The sequence below is a fragment of the Vombatus ursinus genome, unplaced genomic scaffold (assembly GCF_900497805.2).
Source record: "Vombatus ursinus unplaced genomic scaffold, bare-nosed wombat genome assembly UNPS02014335.1, whole genome shotgun sequence".
NCBI lineage: Eukaryota > Metazoa > Chordata > Mammalia > Diprotodontia > Vombatidae > Vombatus > Vombatus ursinus.
The window spans coordinates 583,551-599,439 of NW_020954113.1; the positions used below are offsets into that span (position 1 = coordinate 583,551).

Here is a 15,889-nt window from a genome sequence, read left to right on the forward strand (position 1 = left end):
AACAATAATTCTCACTTATAGCCATGAACAGTCGTAGAAGTTGTGAAAAAATTAAGAATTTTGAGAGACTCTGTGGTTTAATAAGTGGGAAAAGGTATAATAACCAGAAATAGATTAAGGACGCTGAGCAAGGTGGAAGATTTCCAGGCAGTACTGACTTGCCTATGTAATCCTGATGCACTCAAAAATATTTTCCTCCCTTGCAATTTTATGATTTTTTTTAGTTCATTTTGTTCATTTAGTTCAAATTCCATTAGAGATATATTTAGGTGGACAAAAGCATAATGTATCAGTGGTTTACAAGAAGACCTTATAATAGTCAAAAAATAAAATAAAATATAGACACTAAAATTAATTTTAATAGAAGACATTTTAACATATGGTACAGATGGTATGATAAATGAGTGGTATGGATTAGCAGTATTACAGGGGTTCAAGAGTGGAAAAGCTCAGCTGCCAGTGGGATGAACGGGGAAGGGTTCATAGAAAGAAAAAAAAAGGGGAAATGTAATCTGAGGTTTGGAGTATATTGGTACTAAGGAGTATTCCAAATGGAGAGTGAGAATATGCTATATTCTAGGGATGGTAAGTAGACCTTCTTGGCTAGAATGGAAGGTCCCTCTTAGGCAGTAGAAAAGTCATGTTGTTGAAATCCTTAAGATCAAGTGCATAGATGGATGTGAGAATTGATTCATATCCTCAAAATATTCCTGGAGGCATTTCTGTAACCAGTTAGAATCCATTACTCTGACCTGTTTGAGCTATGTTTAAATCAGCATTGAACTACTGAGTTATGTATTGGGTTGTAGACTCATTAAAGAAGGTACTCACATACCAGTCTTTGCATAAGGTTAAGGTTTTGCCCTAATTGGAGAGGATATAGTACTATTATGTGTTCTACTGAGCAAACTTGCTCAGAAAACTGCTCAATATAGAAGCAAATATAAGCTACTTAGCAAATTTTCATTAACAGAGCTTCATCAATAGTGTACTGCATTTTCATTTCACCTACCAATACATCTGGTTCCATCAGGAGAGGTATAAAATCCTGGGGGGCATTTGCAAAAATAACTGCTGACAGTGTTTGAACATTCACCCCCATCGCAGACTCCAGGAATAGTGGCGCACTCATCAATATCTGTAATGTAACAAAGAAGTGTGTTAGCAAACATCAGAAGCCTGTTATATAAATGGCTTATTTTTACGGGGGTTTAGATACATTGTCAGTCAGATCAGGTCCCCTGAAACAATGCAACTTTGAACAATAAAAGCCAATTATTATTTGTCCAGCCCATAATATGTTAGCTTATTCTTTCCCTCAAAAAAGAACCTTAGAGCCTTATAAAGGTAGTCCAGTGAACCAAAAACATCTGATCAACATCTTGCGCTACATACCAATATAATAAGCTCAAAATGGATATATGATTTAGACATAAAGGTGATATCATAAGCAAATTAGTGGTGTATGGAAGAAATTACCTGTCAGATTTTTGGATAGGGGAAGAGTTCATAACCAAACAAGAGACAGAGAATCACAGGAGATAAAATGGATGATTCTGAGTAAATAAAATGAAAGATTTTGCAAAACAAAACCAAGGCAGATAAAATTAAAAGAAAAGCAGGAAATAGGGGAAAATACTCATAGCTTAATAAAAAAAAAAGAAAGATTTTCAGTATTCCACTCACGATTTTTCTTATTCTAAGTAATTCTTTTCTTATATCAACTGTAGTCTCTAAGAAGCTACACAGTTTTCCTGAACACTTTAGTCATTTTTTTTTCCCCCAGGAATCATTTCTCGCAGTGTATTTAGGCACTTATTTTAAAATAACCTTAAATTTTTATTAACTAACAAAAATCTACTTTGTCCCACCCCATTCCCATTGGGAAAATAAAAACAAAATTATTGTAATAAATAGGCATGTAAATTATTATTACAATTATAAGGTAGATAAGAAAGCTTGGAGCTGTCATTCTCTTTTTCTTTTAATAGAGTACAAGTTATACAAATTATAGTAGATTTTAGAGTTACCACTATTAACTTGTCCTTTTAATTTTATATAGTTCTTACCCCAATCTCATCACCACTCTTATTGACCCTGTTCTTTCATCCTTCTTATTTTATCATCTTCAATATTTTATCTCGCTTTTCCAAAACTGTACTTTTTAAGTTCTAAATCACCTTAATACTCCTAAGACACAGGTCCAATCATGTCATTCCATTGATTAAAACTTTCAGTGGCTGGCTCCCTTTTTGCCTTTTGGAGAAAAGATAAACTCCTAAGTCTGACATTTAAGGACCTTCACATTCTGATTACAAGCTCTCTTTACAGCTCTAGTTCACATTGCTCCCCTTCATGAACTCTATATTCTAGCTAGAATGTACTGCTAATATTCCCTGAACTCTACATTCTATCTCTTACCTCCCTGCATTCACTTCAGCTACTCTGCATGTCTAAAATGCACTCCCTTCTAATCTCTACCTTTCAGAATACTTATCTGCCTTCAAAGTTCAGTTCATGTGCCACAACCTCTTATGGTTTTCTGCTTTCCTGCTTCATGCCTACCTACCCACTGCCACCTTCTTAGAGCTTTCTCCCTCCTCAAATCACCCATTTACTTATTCGCATATATATATTGTATGCTTCCAATAGAACATAATTTCTTTGAGAAGAATTGTAACATTTTTGTTTTTGTACTCCAGTACCAAGGACAGTTCCTTGTGTACATAGTAGGCACTTTATTTTTATTGAATTGAATTTTGGCTGTAGCATAGAGTGCATGAAAGGAAAGAGAAAGAAATAAGTTTGGAAAGGGAGGCTTATGCCAGATTTTAAAGGCATTCAATTTCATATTAAAGAGTATACAGTTTGTCTTATAAGCAACAAGAACTCATTAAAGGTTTTGAGCAGAAGAATGACACTTGGTAGTAAATAGTTTTATTGGAAGGCTTTTTTATTCATTTAAAAATTATGAAGACCTCAGTATATTTATACCTATATAGGACAGAACTAATCAAATAGGAAAAGAAAGAAGGATAAGAAAGAGGAGATAGATATGTAGAGCAAGGCCCTTTTAATGAGAGAAGGGGGATTGGTGTCCCAGGTAGAAGAATTGGCTTAGCAAAGAGTAAGGCAATCTCTTCTTATGTGATAGCAAACAAGAGAAAAGTGATGGCTAGGATGTTTAAAGAGACACAGAAAAGGAGATGAGAGATATCCTATTGGATAATCTCAATCATTTATTCAATCAATAAGAACTTATTAGGTTTTCTAGGTGCCAGCCATTTTCTAAGTGTTAGGTGCTGCTAGTACAAAGACAAAAGTGAAATAAATAGTACCTGCCCTCAAGGAGCTTATATTCTATCAGGGAATATAACCTATACATATATACATATATGCAAAATAAATACAAGGTAATTTGAGGTAGAAAGACACTAGTGGTTGGGGGAAGCATGATCAGGAAGGGCCTCATGTAGATGGTACATTTGAGTTTTGAAGGATACTAGAGATTCCAAGAAATGAGATGGGAGGGAAAGTATTTCAGGCATGAGAGATGGCCATTGCTAAGGCACAGAGATAAGAAATGAAAAGTCATGTGTGATGAAGAGGCCAGTTTGGCAGGATCACAGGGTACTTAAAGGGGAATGCAATGGCGTATCCGCTAGAGAGTAAGTTTCAGTCAGGCTTCCAGTTAAGTAGCTGACCAAACCCTCTGACATGAGTGGAAGTTTTAGGGATGCAATTGGGGATTTGAAAACAGAGGGAAAAGTTTAAAATCTTCATAATGGGGAAATGAGATAAGATAACAGTAAGAGTAGGATTGTGGGATAGGAGTAAGGGCTCAGGTGAGGTCATATACCATAAACTTCTCATTAATAAAAAATCAACCCTATTTTGTGACTGAGAAACAATAGTAGCTGTAGAAAATCTATTTGGTCAAACATAGTGGCAATAAAATTTTTAAAAGTATACCACAACTGGATTAAGTATGAGCAAAATACTATCACTGTCTCACTAACTACTGTATATGCTAACACAGGATTTCAATGCAACTCTAGAGATGCACATAGGAAAATGTGAAGTAATCATTTCTACTACTTTCTACAAAAGTTGTGTGTGAAGACATCTTCCAACTTCATGCTAACTAGGGTATTTTAAGGGAAGGAATATGACTGCAATATGGTATGACTGCAGGAATACACTGTTGGCAACCTTCTTTTCCCCGTTCTTCATGGCCTATAGATTCATCATAGACAAGACAAGTACACTGTTATACATTTAATCTATTACTGTTTTCCATGTCCGGAACCCATTTTGTCAAGTGTTAGTTTTGGATAACCTTTCATCTAAACATTTCCACTAAGAGAGGAAGGGAAGAAACCCTAACTGAAAATCTTAATGGATGGAATTAATTTTTAAAATATAATAGAGTAATCTAAGATAGAAAAATTTTAAAAGCTTATTTTCACATTTCAGAAATAAAATATTTTAATATATTATCTTTATAAACATTGAATAAGCAAGAAAAACCAGAGTGTATATATTAGAAATATAGTATTTGGAAAACTAGTCCAAACATGGCTCCTTTCAGCTACTTATAAACAGAAAATCAATCTGTTCTGAAATAAACTCTTTCAGAATTAAATCTAGTTTAAGAGAATGCTCAGAAAAAGTGATCAACAACATTCGTTAACATAATATTAGAAATTCTGATCACTTCTCATTAAGTCTTTATAAAGGCATCAGGGTATAGTGTAAAAGGACATAGGACTAAGAGCCAGAAGACAAGTGTTCAAATCCCACCTCTAACCCTGGGCAAGTCGCCTAAGTCCTCCGACTCTCAATTCCTTATCTGCAAAATGAGGAAAATAAACTGGATAGGGTGATAGTTAGCATGAAATAAGGTTATATACATAAAGCACCTTGTATTTTAAAGCATTATATAAAAATAATAGCTTGCATTTAGGTAATGCTTTAAAGTTTGCAAAGCACTTTACAAATATTATCTCATTTTGGCCTCCCAATAACCCTGGAAGGTGCTATTTTTATCCCCATTCTACAGATGAGGAAACTGAGGCAGATAAAAGTTAACTTATTTTCCCACAGTCACGTAATTAATGTGTCCAAAGCTGGATTTGAACTCAGGTTTTCATGACTCCAGGCCCAGTGTTCTATCCACTGTACCACCTAGCTACCTCTAACACTTATAAGCTTTGTGACCTCGGGAGAAAGTAACAACTTCTTTGTGTCACGTTTTTCTCATTTGTTAAATGAGAATGAGAATGCTTGCATCACCTTCCTCACTGGGTTATTTTGAAGATCAAACATGATAATGGACATGAAATCACTTTGTAGCTATAAAATACTTTGATTTTGAGTTAAAATTCAGTCTTTGCTACTTATTGTGCATCCTTGGGCATGTCACTTAAACTCTGCAAGCCTGTTTTCTCATCTGGAAAATATGGGGAATGGATTCAAAGACTTCTGAAATTCCCTTCCAGTTCTAAATCATGAGTTTAAGTCTATGTCTGATGTAGGTTAGACATCACTTTGAGTAAACCTAACTTGTGAATGAGTTTTTAAAAATAGACAAGTTAATGTGATAAATAGATAAATAAGTAAAGTGATTACTCACTTTACAAAACAATTTACCAAAAATTTCTTTAAATTGTAATCATTTTCCAAAACTTGGCTCAATTCACCAAAGTTTAATTTATACACAAATCTTCAGAGACAAGTTCATTATATAAAGTTAGGCACTCCCCACAACTCTTGGACTTGGTCAGAAAATTCTCATTTGAGTATATCAGTACATTGCCTTGAGCCTACTGAGAGGTTACTACAAAGTGAGTGCTGACCAATACCTAGTCAACTTCTGTGTGACAGTCACAAAGAGATATATCATTTCATTGATGCAGAAGAACCCTGACAAGTATAACTGCCCCATTCAATGGCAATCACATTATTCTTATTTCAACTCTATTTGTTTTTGATGACTTAGGACAGTTCTTCATAAGTCCTCCCCAGGCCCCCTAAGAGAAAACTCAGGGGGCAGCTATAACATTAGTAGTACAGGCTACCTTCGCTTCCATGTATGGGCATGCTAGGAACACAGGGCTTTCTATCTTAAACTGTTGAGTATTTATTGAAGCTTCTGCTCCAAACAGCTGAGGAGTAGAAGACATTGAGCAAAATTGAAGTTTTCAGGCCTGAGCAGAGTCCTTAATTAACAAGGAAAAATTCAGATATAAGTGGACTAGATTCAAGTGTCTTCTGACTCAAGTTCTCCATGTTTGTTTTAAAAGTAACATTTTGACCTTTTTAAAAGCAAAATCACCATTTTTCTATTCTAGGATTGGGGATAAACCAAACAATATTTTACTGCTTATACTAGAGCTTATGTTAACATAAACAGTATTGTCATTGTGAAGTTTCATAAAGGTAAGTGGGTCTATTCCAACTTGATGGATATAAATTGAACTAAAGTCTTTAATACATACTGGGGAGAAAGATGGAGCCAAGAGGTTGACCTGAAAGAAGCAAAACTGGCATGACATCTCAAACTTACCAAGGGAGTGGGGTGGGAGAATGGAGAGGAGAGAAGTAGATTAATATTTAGAGTGTTACTGCTGTTGCTAAGACACAAATGCCCAAAAGATTATTTAGTTTAACAATATTCTTTTGCGATGATTAAAAGGGAGGTCTTTGGAAATAATGCAGATCTTAAGAAGAAGGCACTTAACTTAATTTCCACAAGCATTTATCACTGGTAATACACAGAGCTCTACAACCAAGCCAATGCTTCCAAAGAGTTAACAGATTATTGGGGTTTGGGGTGATGGTGTTGCAGAGCAGGGTATACATGTGCATGAATAGCTAAGATAAGGAGATAATATGATTAAGTCAAAGTGAAAGAACTGGGGCAATGTATCCATGAATTATCACTTATTGTTGTTCCCTGGTAAGTCTATTACCTTTTTCTGATCACATATCTTTCAAGTGGTTTGCTTTCTGTCAATTTTTGTGGGCAATTTTACATGGCACTATGCTTATTTAGAGCCATAGTGTATTGGTTTTTAGGTGACTCATAATTTTGATTCATCAGCAATTGTGTTTATTTATATAATTCACAGTCATATAGCATCCCTGAGGACAAGATGATTGTCTTCATGTAGTGAATGGATGTAATGTGAAAAAGGGATTCAACTTATTCTACTTGGCTCCAGAGGGCAGAAACAGGAAATCTGGGTGCACATTGCAAAGAGACAAATTTAGGCTTAATCTGAAGGAAAAGTTCCTAATAATTAGAACTATCCAAAGGCATAATAGGCAGTCACAGCACTGGATGTCTTCAAACAAGGGCTAGATCAGCACTTGTCAGATGTGTGGCATAGGAGGTTTTTTTTTTTTTCAGGTTTGGGTTGGACATTAAAAGGCCTTTGAAGATCCTTCCAAATCTGAAATTCTGTGGGCTTCTGTGTGACACTAGTTGCCTCCACTTCTCTTTACCTCTATTTCATTAAAGGTTCATTTTTCCACCTGTAGGATTATATTCAGTTTTGCTGGACAAGTTGTTTCTGGCTGTAAACCTCTGTCATTTGCTTTATGAAATATAATATTCTGAGCTCTCCTCTCATTAATACCGATGGCTACTAAATTATGTGTTATCTTGACTCAGTACCTGAATTATTTCTTTCTGGTTGCCTGTAGTATTTTTTTTCTTTGACCTCAAAGTTCTGGATATTGACTATAACGTATCCATTTGGCGGGTTGTTTCAAAAAGAAATCAATTGATTCATTCTATTCCACTTTGCCTTCTGGTTCTAAGAGTTTTCTTTTAAGATTTTTTTTTTAAATGATGTCTGTGTTTTCTTTTGGGACATAGCATTGATGTAGTCCAAAGATTCTTCATTTTTTTCTCCTTGATATGTTTTCCAAGTCAGCTGTTTTTGCTATGAGATACTTTAGATTTTCTTCTTTTTTTCCAGTTTTTTGACTTTGTTTTAATATCTCTGATTATCTTATGGAGTGTTTGGTTTTTATTTGATCCATTCTAATTTTTATGGAATTTTTTGCTTGGGCAAGGTTTTGTACCTCTTGTGCCAAGCTGTTAATTCCCTTTCCGATTTTTTGCTTCCATAGCTTTCATTTCTTTTCCAAATTTTTCCATTTCATTTATTTAAAAAAATTTAAATTCTTCAAAAAAAAAACTCTTGCTTTATATCTTTCAGGAATTATAGCTGAATTTGTGACTAAGCTATTTTTCTTTGAGGCTTTGCTTGTGGATGTTTTAGAATCGTTCTCTTTTTCTGAGTTTATGTCTTTCTGTCACCATAATAGCTCTTTACAGTAGGAATTATTTTCTGTTCACTCATTTTTTCAGTCTACTTCTTGATGTCAGACTTGATGTTGGAGCCAGCCTCTGAACACTTCCAGGGAGAAGATTTGGGATGGTCTTGCTGCTTTCTTATGGTATTGAATGTTGTGTTATTTAGACTCTCAGGGACAACTCAGGATGGGGACCTGTAAGTTTTCAGTGCATCCAAAGTTGTCTGATACAGGGAAATTTCTGGTTGCTGCCCCCTATCTGAGCTCTGTGAGTTCTTCTCCTGGCTTTGGAACTTAGTAACAGTAGACTGTTGGGCTCATATACTATCAGTCATGTGGGAAGCTGTGCTGGTTCACCAGGACAGAACAACTTGCTCCCCCCACCCCCGGTTGAGATTCCTGCTCCTGATTACTCCTTTGCGGGCTTCAGTCTAGGATAGATGCTAGAACTGAGACCCTGCTCTCTTCTTGGGATCTGAGTCACACTGCTGTTCCTTGCTTCAGAACTTATTCCTCTCTGAATATGATAGCAACTGCAGCCATTCCCTAATTCAGAATGCTACCCCTGGGCACAGGTCCCTTCTTCAGTTTGCCCTGGATCTGTTACCTAGCACTGGGAGGTTTGTGACAAAGTTGCCAAGGGGCACCTGCTGTCCTTTCAGTGCCCTAGTATAGGTCTCCTCGTGCCTTGGTGTACAGTGTTGGCCTGCATTAAAATGCTCTGCAATCTGCTCCTGGTGAGCCTATCCTCAGTGTGTGCAGACTTCTCTACCTCCCTATGCCCATTTAGGCTAGAAAAGTGACTCATTCCCATCAAGATTTAGTCAGATTTTCTAAATCTGTTTGGAGGAGTTTGGGGTGGGGGGATGAGGAGCTCACTATGCTGCTTCCTGCCACCTTACCATTTTGGGTCCCCCTCTAAATCCTGTAAAATCTTTACATATGCATGAAAGAGTCTGTGATGTAATAAAGAGGTTTAGAAGGTACATTTTGAACTACTGAGTCAAATGCCTTCTTTTTATTATAGCTGAAAAAATAAACACAACATGGTCTTATATTTTTCTCTACTTTGAGTTGTGACTATAAATATATAGGTTGCTGTGAGAACTGCCTACAAAAGATTGCCTGTTCCCTTCTCATATTTGTATTGACCTTGCCTTTTATTTCACAAGTAGATCATTCTCATAAAGATTTTATAAAGATGAGAAAGCAGACACGGACCAGTAGCTAATGATGTTCTCGTACATGCTTTTGGGGACTATTAATATCATTTGTGAGCTTTCTCCTCCTTTCTTTTGGTGTCTTCTCTCTGAGACATCTTAGGAAATGATCTTCTAATGTTTTCAAGACATTTCAATATGGATTCCTTCATAGTGTATTTGGTCTGATCTAGCTATACATCCCTACTTTATCTTCATGCATGCCATTTCTACTTCTTTATATAGTGCACTGGGGACTGAGGTATAATCCAAATGTAGTAATTTCTCTTTCACCAATGATAGAAAATAGATCATGAAAGAAATGTTTACATATTTGTTCCATGTATATCCATTTGTCATTCTCTGGCCAGTTTCCTCCAGAAAGAAAGCTTTGTGCAATGACCCGTTGATTGTTAGCATCAAGAGACACATTTCAACACAAGTCCTCATAAAATCATAGCCAGGGGATGTCTTACACTGGGTTCAAATGGAAGAGGAAGTCTCTATAGTTGATCAAGTCCTCCAGATGCTCCTGCTTGCAGATATTATGCTGCTTGCATTAAGTCCTAGAATATTAAACAGCCCCCTCCATGAGATCCATAATTATATAAAAAAGATCAATCTAGTAATCCAAACAGGAAAGAATCAAATAGATGAATAATGCCTATTGCCCAGAAATACTTACAGTTGGATGGCTAGTCAGTACTTACATTCAGGAAGGGAAATACAGATGGACAATGAGTTGGGCCAAAAATCAAGTATGAAGAAAAGAGTGGGCTGGTTTGCATTGGGGGAACTTCACAGTGCTTTTTATGAAACCAAGCTGTTCCCTCAGTGCAAAGACATATCTTTTTGATGCAAATGTTCTCCTAGCAATGTTGTAAAGTTCTAAATCTTGGCACAGCATAAGCCTCAAGGAATTAAAATCACAGGTAATTGGATAGACAAGGAGAGATATATGTATGGTGGATGCAAGTTAGCTGCTACACATATCTGATGATGACCTCCACTCAAGAAGCAGTACAGGGGATATCATCAAGGAAAAATATGTTAGGCAAAGGCGGTAAGAGGAAGGCCCTCAGCATATTCAGTAGACCTTCTAAAAGGATCTGTGGAAAAACATGGACCAGAATCACACAAGATAAGAAGGCATATATAAAATTCAAACTGCATCAATGAAGGGATAATAACATTAATGAGAACACAGAGTCATTAAAATTGAAGATATTCTCCAACATATGGACATGAGTGATAAGCTACATGGTACTCTAGTGACCTAAAAGCCTGATTTTTGAACAGAATCCTGCCAGAATCAAAACCTGAAATTTTAAGGCATTTTGACAATGTAATCCTAAAATGGAAATTATTCATCTATCCCTCAATTTGGGGGCTTCACTTTAGATTTCTTCCCCAACAATTAACAACAATAGCAACAAAAGCATAAGGATCAAAATGCGGGCAAATGACTCAAAATGTCTTATCACTCATGAAAGGAATTAAATCTTGTCATAACAATTTTCAACAGAGACACTATTCAATTAAGTGAAAATTTCAAGACATATCAGGTAGTTTATGTGGACTGAATCTGACAGAAGAATTTTTGTATTAAGCACTTAATATATAATTCAACACTAAAGTTTTAAGAATTTGATTAAATTCAAATGTTTGTCAAATTTGAATGATAGTGGTATTGGACACTTCCAGAATTTATAATAAGAGGCCCATATTTTAATAAAGAAAGAATAATTCAGATTTACTCATTTCTTTATTTTCTGAAAATTTTGGTCCCAAGAACAGATGAGACCATAGATCTAAGGTGAAGGAGATGTCAGTAACCATAGCACAAGCCCCTCAATTTACAGACGAGGAAGCTAAGGCCCAGAGTGGTTAATTACCTGGTCAAGACCACACAGGTAGCAAGTGTCAGAGATAGGATTTGAGCCCAGATCTAATACTCTTTCCACTGTACCTACAATCATTTATGTTTCTTTATGCTACCAGGAAGTCAAGTCCATTTCTGGCAAACAGTAGTCAATATGAACTGTATACTTTCTATAAACCAAAGTCACTTTCTATAATCCAAATGCAAATCAGAATAGAAAATATTATCCAAAATTGGTTTTTCAAGGTTTATGAACTTTGCAAGTTATTTTTTGTCATGAATACATATACATCAGACACCTAAAGTAGAATTAGATGTATAATAGATCTCACCAAATAACCAAATATCCTCTTTCTATTAAAAAATCATAAAATAGAAAAAAGCCAGTTAAGATATACTACCCTAAATGATATCTAACAATTGAATTCAAATTCATGTCTATAAAGCTATGCAGAAATGTCTCAAACATTTTAAACCAACTGTTGGTTTAAAATATTTCATGTTTCAATATTTATTTGAGTCAGTTGTACCTCTTACTGTAAGTCTATAAAAGTGGAAAAGTCTGTAGCTTCATTTTGGATGAGCAGCAAAAAAAGTATATTGTTCCTGGTAATCCAATTCTACTTGACTATTCAAGGGGACAATTTAAAAAAGCAAGATAAAAGAATCATATATAAACAAGTTGGTCATTAAACATGAGTTTCCTCAAACTTCCTTAGACTTCATTCACCCCTGAGACATAGAGCATAAAAGGTCTTACCTTCACATTTTTGTGTTATTTCATTAAATTTGTGTCCAGCAGGGCACTTGCACTCAAATGATCCAACAGTGTTAATGCAATTTCCTCCTTGACAGAGCCCAGGGATGGCTTGGCATTCATCCACATCTGTCATATGAGAGAGAAAGACAGAGAGACAAAGAGACAGAGAGACAGAGAGACGAGACAGAGAGACACAGAGAGAAAGAGAGAGAGAGAGAGAGAGAGAGAGAGAGAGAGAGAGAAGAGAGAGAAGAGAGACAGAGAGAGAATTACTCCTATTCAATTTATCCCTGAGAAAGTAAATTTGACAACCCTACCCACAATGATACCAAATAAATTTACCTTGATGTATTATTTCCCACTTATAACATAGTCCTGGACTATGAAAAGACAAACCTTTTTTAAAAAAAAATTACCTTGTAACATAATGATTCATTTAATAAAATTTCCAGTCTTCTGAAAGGCACAAGCTTTATGAACTTTTGTGTTTTTTGGATTTTTTCTATGTTCAGAGCAAAGCACAAAAATGTAATAATTAATGACTTAGATATTGATTTGTCATCAATGTGACCAAAAGTCAAAATGTTTAAAAGTATGCATATATTATTCTTTTCTTCACATTAAAAAACTCATGAAAACCTAATCTATAACTAGAATCCCAAAGGAAGATGTTTCTAAACTGCTTTATTTCACTTTGAGTAATTTTTTATAAAAAGACTTCAAAAACCAATGTACAGTCTGGCTTTTTGTCCTACTATCTGAAGAGAAAGAATTTACCACTTGCAGATTCTCTAATCATATGTTAGCAAATGTATTCTTGAAACAAAATTGAGGTGAAAAGGGACACTGAAATTTAAAATACTTATTTTGGTATAAAATGTCACATAATATTTACAACTTGATGTATTCAAGAAATATTTTAAAAACATAGTATTCTGCTCCACAGACAAAAATTACATGTGAAAATATATCTAGGGTCTTATTTTATTTGATTACTTTACTTTTGTCCCAGGCTAGAACTTTCCACTAACCTGATATGAACACTTTTATAAAAATTATCCAAATACAAGATGTTACTTTTTAGTTTATTGAGAACTTATTTATAAACCAAATTCCCCACTTCTTTCATCATCTAGCAACCCATTTATCATGGTTACTGGATAACTAGGAATTAATATTTAGCTTGATTTCCTTCTGAGTAGGAATCTCCTGGAGCACATCATGGAGGGCAAAATGACTTCTTCTCTTTTATTCTTATCCAAACCAGAATCAAATTAAGATTCAAAAAAGAGAATGGCTGTCCTGCAAGCAGATTCTTGCTGGATACTTTTAAAACTATTTTTTTAATGTCAGGGAAATTTCTGGCTATAAAACTGGTCTTGTAAATAGAAATGTATTAGTAGACACTCCAATACTAGAGTGGTAAATAGGGGAAACATATTCCCTTCACAAAAGTGTAACCCCACAGTGATGGTCCTTCTCTGGGAAATCAGCACCTGCCAATGAGAGGGCAGACTGGGGTAAGCAAGCCAGCTCAGGGAATAAGTACTTGTCCATACGTCCATGTGAGAGATGTAAGGCAATACATAGCAGGAAACATACCAATACATTCATTGCACATAAGCATGTTTGTCCCCTTCTAGATATAAAGTCTGGTAACATGAGTAGAATTTCTTCATTCACCCAAGGCAATTTCTCCACCTGGTATAAATTCAACAAAATGGCCACTCCTCTCTCCAATTACTTAAATCAACTAATGAATCACCACACATTTATTAAGTGCCTACTATGTGTTGGGTACTAGGCTAGGTACTGGATATGCAAACATAAAAGTGAAAATAGTCTTTTCCCCTAAGGAATTTACAGTCTAGCTGAGGGAGGCAACATGTACCTATGCCTGTGTTCTAACCTTTAGGTTGAAGAATTGAGCTCGCCATCAACCAACTATAAAGTGGCAAACTCCTCAGCTCAGCTCCTTTTTATGGAATTTTATTTGTTTCCATTTTCTGAGGACCCCAGAGTAATAGGATTGTGGTGCCCAGGACACCTGCAAATTAGGTCGCAGGATTTGTATATCCCAGGAAGGGAGAGCTGGCTCAAATCTGAAGAAATGATCACATCTGCCCTTAAAAAGAGAGAGAATGGCAGAATCACTGAAATATGTAAACACTTAATAAATGCTTGTTGATTGATTAACCAGGTTCCCCATCCGGCAAAGCAGATACAGAAAATGATCACCCAGTCCTTAGAGGCTTGTATTATTTTTAAGCGGAAACATAACTCTCAATTCCACAGCCTTTTTTCATTCCTCATAAACTGATTTTCATCCTAGACACTCAAGAGTGGAGGCAGAATGTATGTTTCTGAGAGGAAGTAGAAGCAGCCAACGGGTGGCAAAGGCTGGTGGAGGAAACAGTAGGAGATGTGAAATGAATAGCAAAATTCCTCAATATTAGCCCCTTCTTCCCTTTTTCATCTTCCACGTTCTCGTTGTTAAGATGGGCCTCACTCTACCCTCTGGAGATTGCTCTCTACTGGGTAGAATAGCAATGAAAAATCCATTTTACTGACACTTATCAAGTTATATGTACTTTTTTTTTCCTTTGGCAGTTGGGTTAAGTGACTTGCCCAGGGTCACACAGCTAGTAAGTGTCAAGTGTTTGGTCTGAGGCCAGATTTGAACTGAGGTCCTCCTGACTTCCGGGCCGGTGCTGTATCCACTGCACCACCCAGCTGCCCCTATATGTACTTTTAAAAGTCCTACAATGATCACTTCAAAAGCTGCAGGAGACTGAGAGGCCCCACAACTGCTCTTGACCCCCTCTGAATATATGCCTCTGCATATTGGGGTACAAAGAAACGAGTCATTCCACAAAGTGTAACAGATGCTAGCCAAGAACAGACAGAGCACATGGGTGTGCACCAGGAATACTATTTGGCCTGTGAAACAGGGACACCCACGGAAATATGTGTTTAAGGCCAAGTTCTATTTTGTTGCATACTATCTAAAAAAAATCAGAACTGAGAATAAAAAATTACTACCCAAAGTGCATAAAATATTCACCTCATGTGGGCATGGTCTAAATTTACCAAAAATACAGCAACTTGTTTGAGTACAGTGAAGATATCTTAAGAAACTGGCGCCCCCTCCACCCCTTAAAAAGATAGAATCCTGGGAGTTTTTATTCTCCATTGGTTTAGTACATAGTTGCCCCTCTTAACTTTCTCCTGTTTCCTGCCAGACATCCAGACAATAAAAGAATCTGTACAGCTGGAAGACCTGGAATAAAAGCCAAAAGCAGTTGCAAGGGCTTCGATGGAGAAGCACACTCAGAAGAAAGCAACATCTGGGGAGACTTAATATTCTGTAACAAATACACATTTATTTCTAAGTTGTATAAAATGTATTAACAGGACATTTTAAGTAGCATTGAGTCTAATTTTCTTCAGGTCAGATAAGTATAACTAAAGAGACAAGGGGACACCTACAAATTTAGCCAACTTTAAAAAAAAAAAGGTTAAGAAAAACAAATAACATGTTCACAGATCTTGCTTTGTGTTGATACCAAGCATTCCTCTAAATATAAAGTCACACTGTCCCTGGAGTCAGAGGTATACTGAAGCACCTCTGTCAGATCAAAAGAAAGAGCTGCTAGTAGGGAAAAATTCATTAAGATTTTGGCTGCTCTGACATGACCTCACTTACCAATGCATTTACTT

At 36.0% G+C, this 15,889-nt stretch overlaps 1 protein-coding gene across 1 annotated transcript in view; it reads right to left on the reverse strand.

Moving 5' to 3' along the window:
* Positions 1 to 15,889, reverse strand: part of FBN1 (fibrillin 1) — a 303,144-nt gene that overhangs the window by 148,134 nt on the left and 139,121 nt on the right. Inside the window, exons 7-8 of the mRNA XM_027860924.1 lie at positions 12,170 to 12,295; positions 1,013 to 1,138 (exon numbers count right to left, since the gene is read on the reverse strand). Of these exons, the coding sequence (XP_027716725.1) occupies positions 1,013 to 1,138; positions 12,170 to 12,295 (252 nt within the window). The remainder of the gene's footprint in view (positions 1 to 1,012; positions 1,139 to 12,169; positions 12,296 to 15,889) is intronic.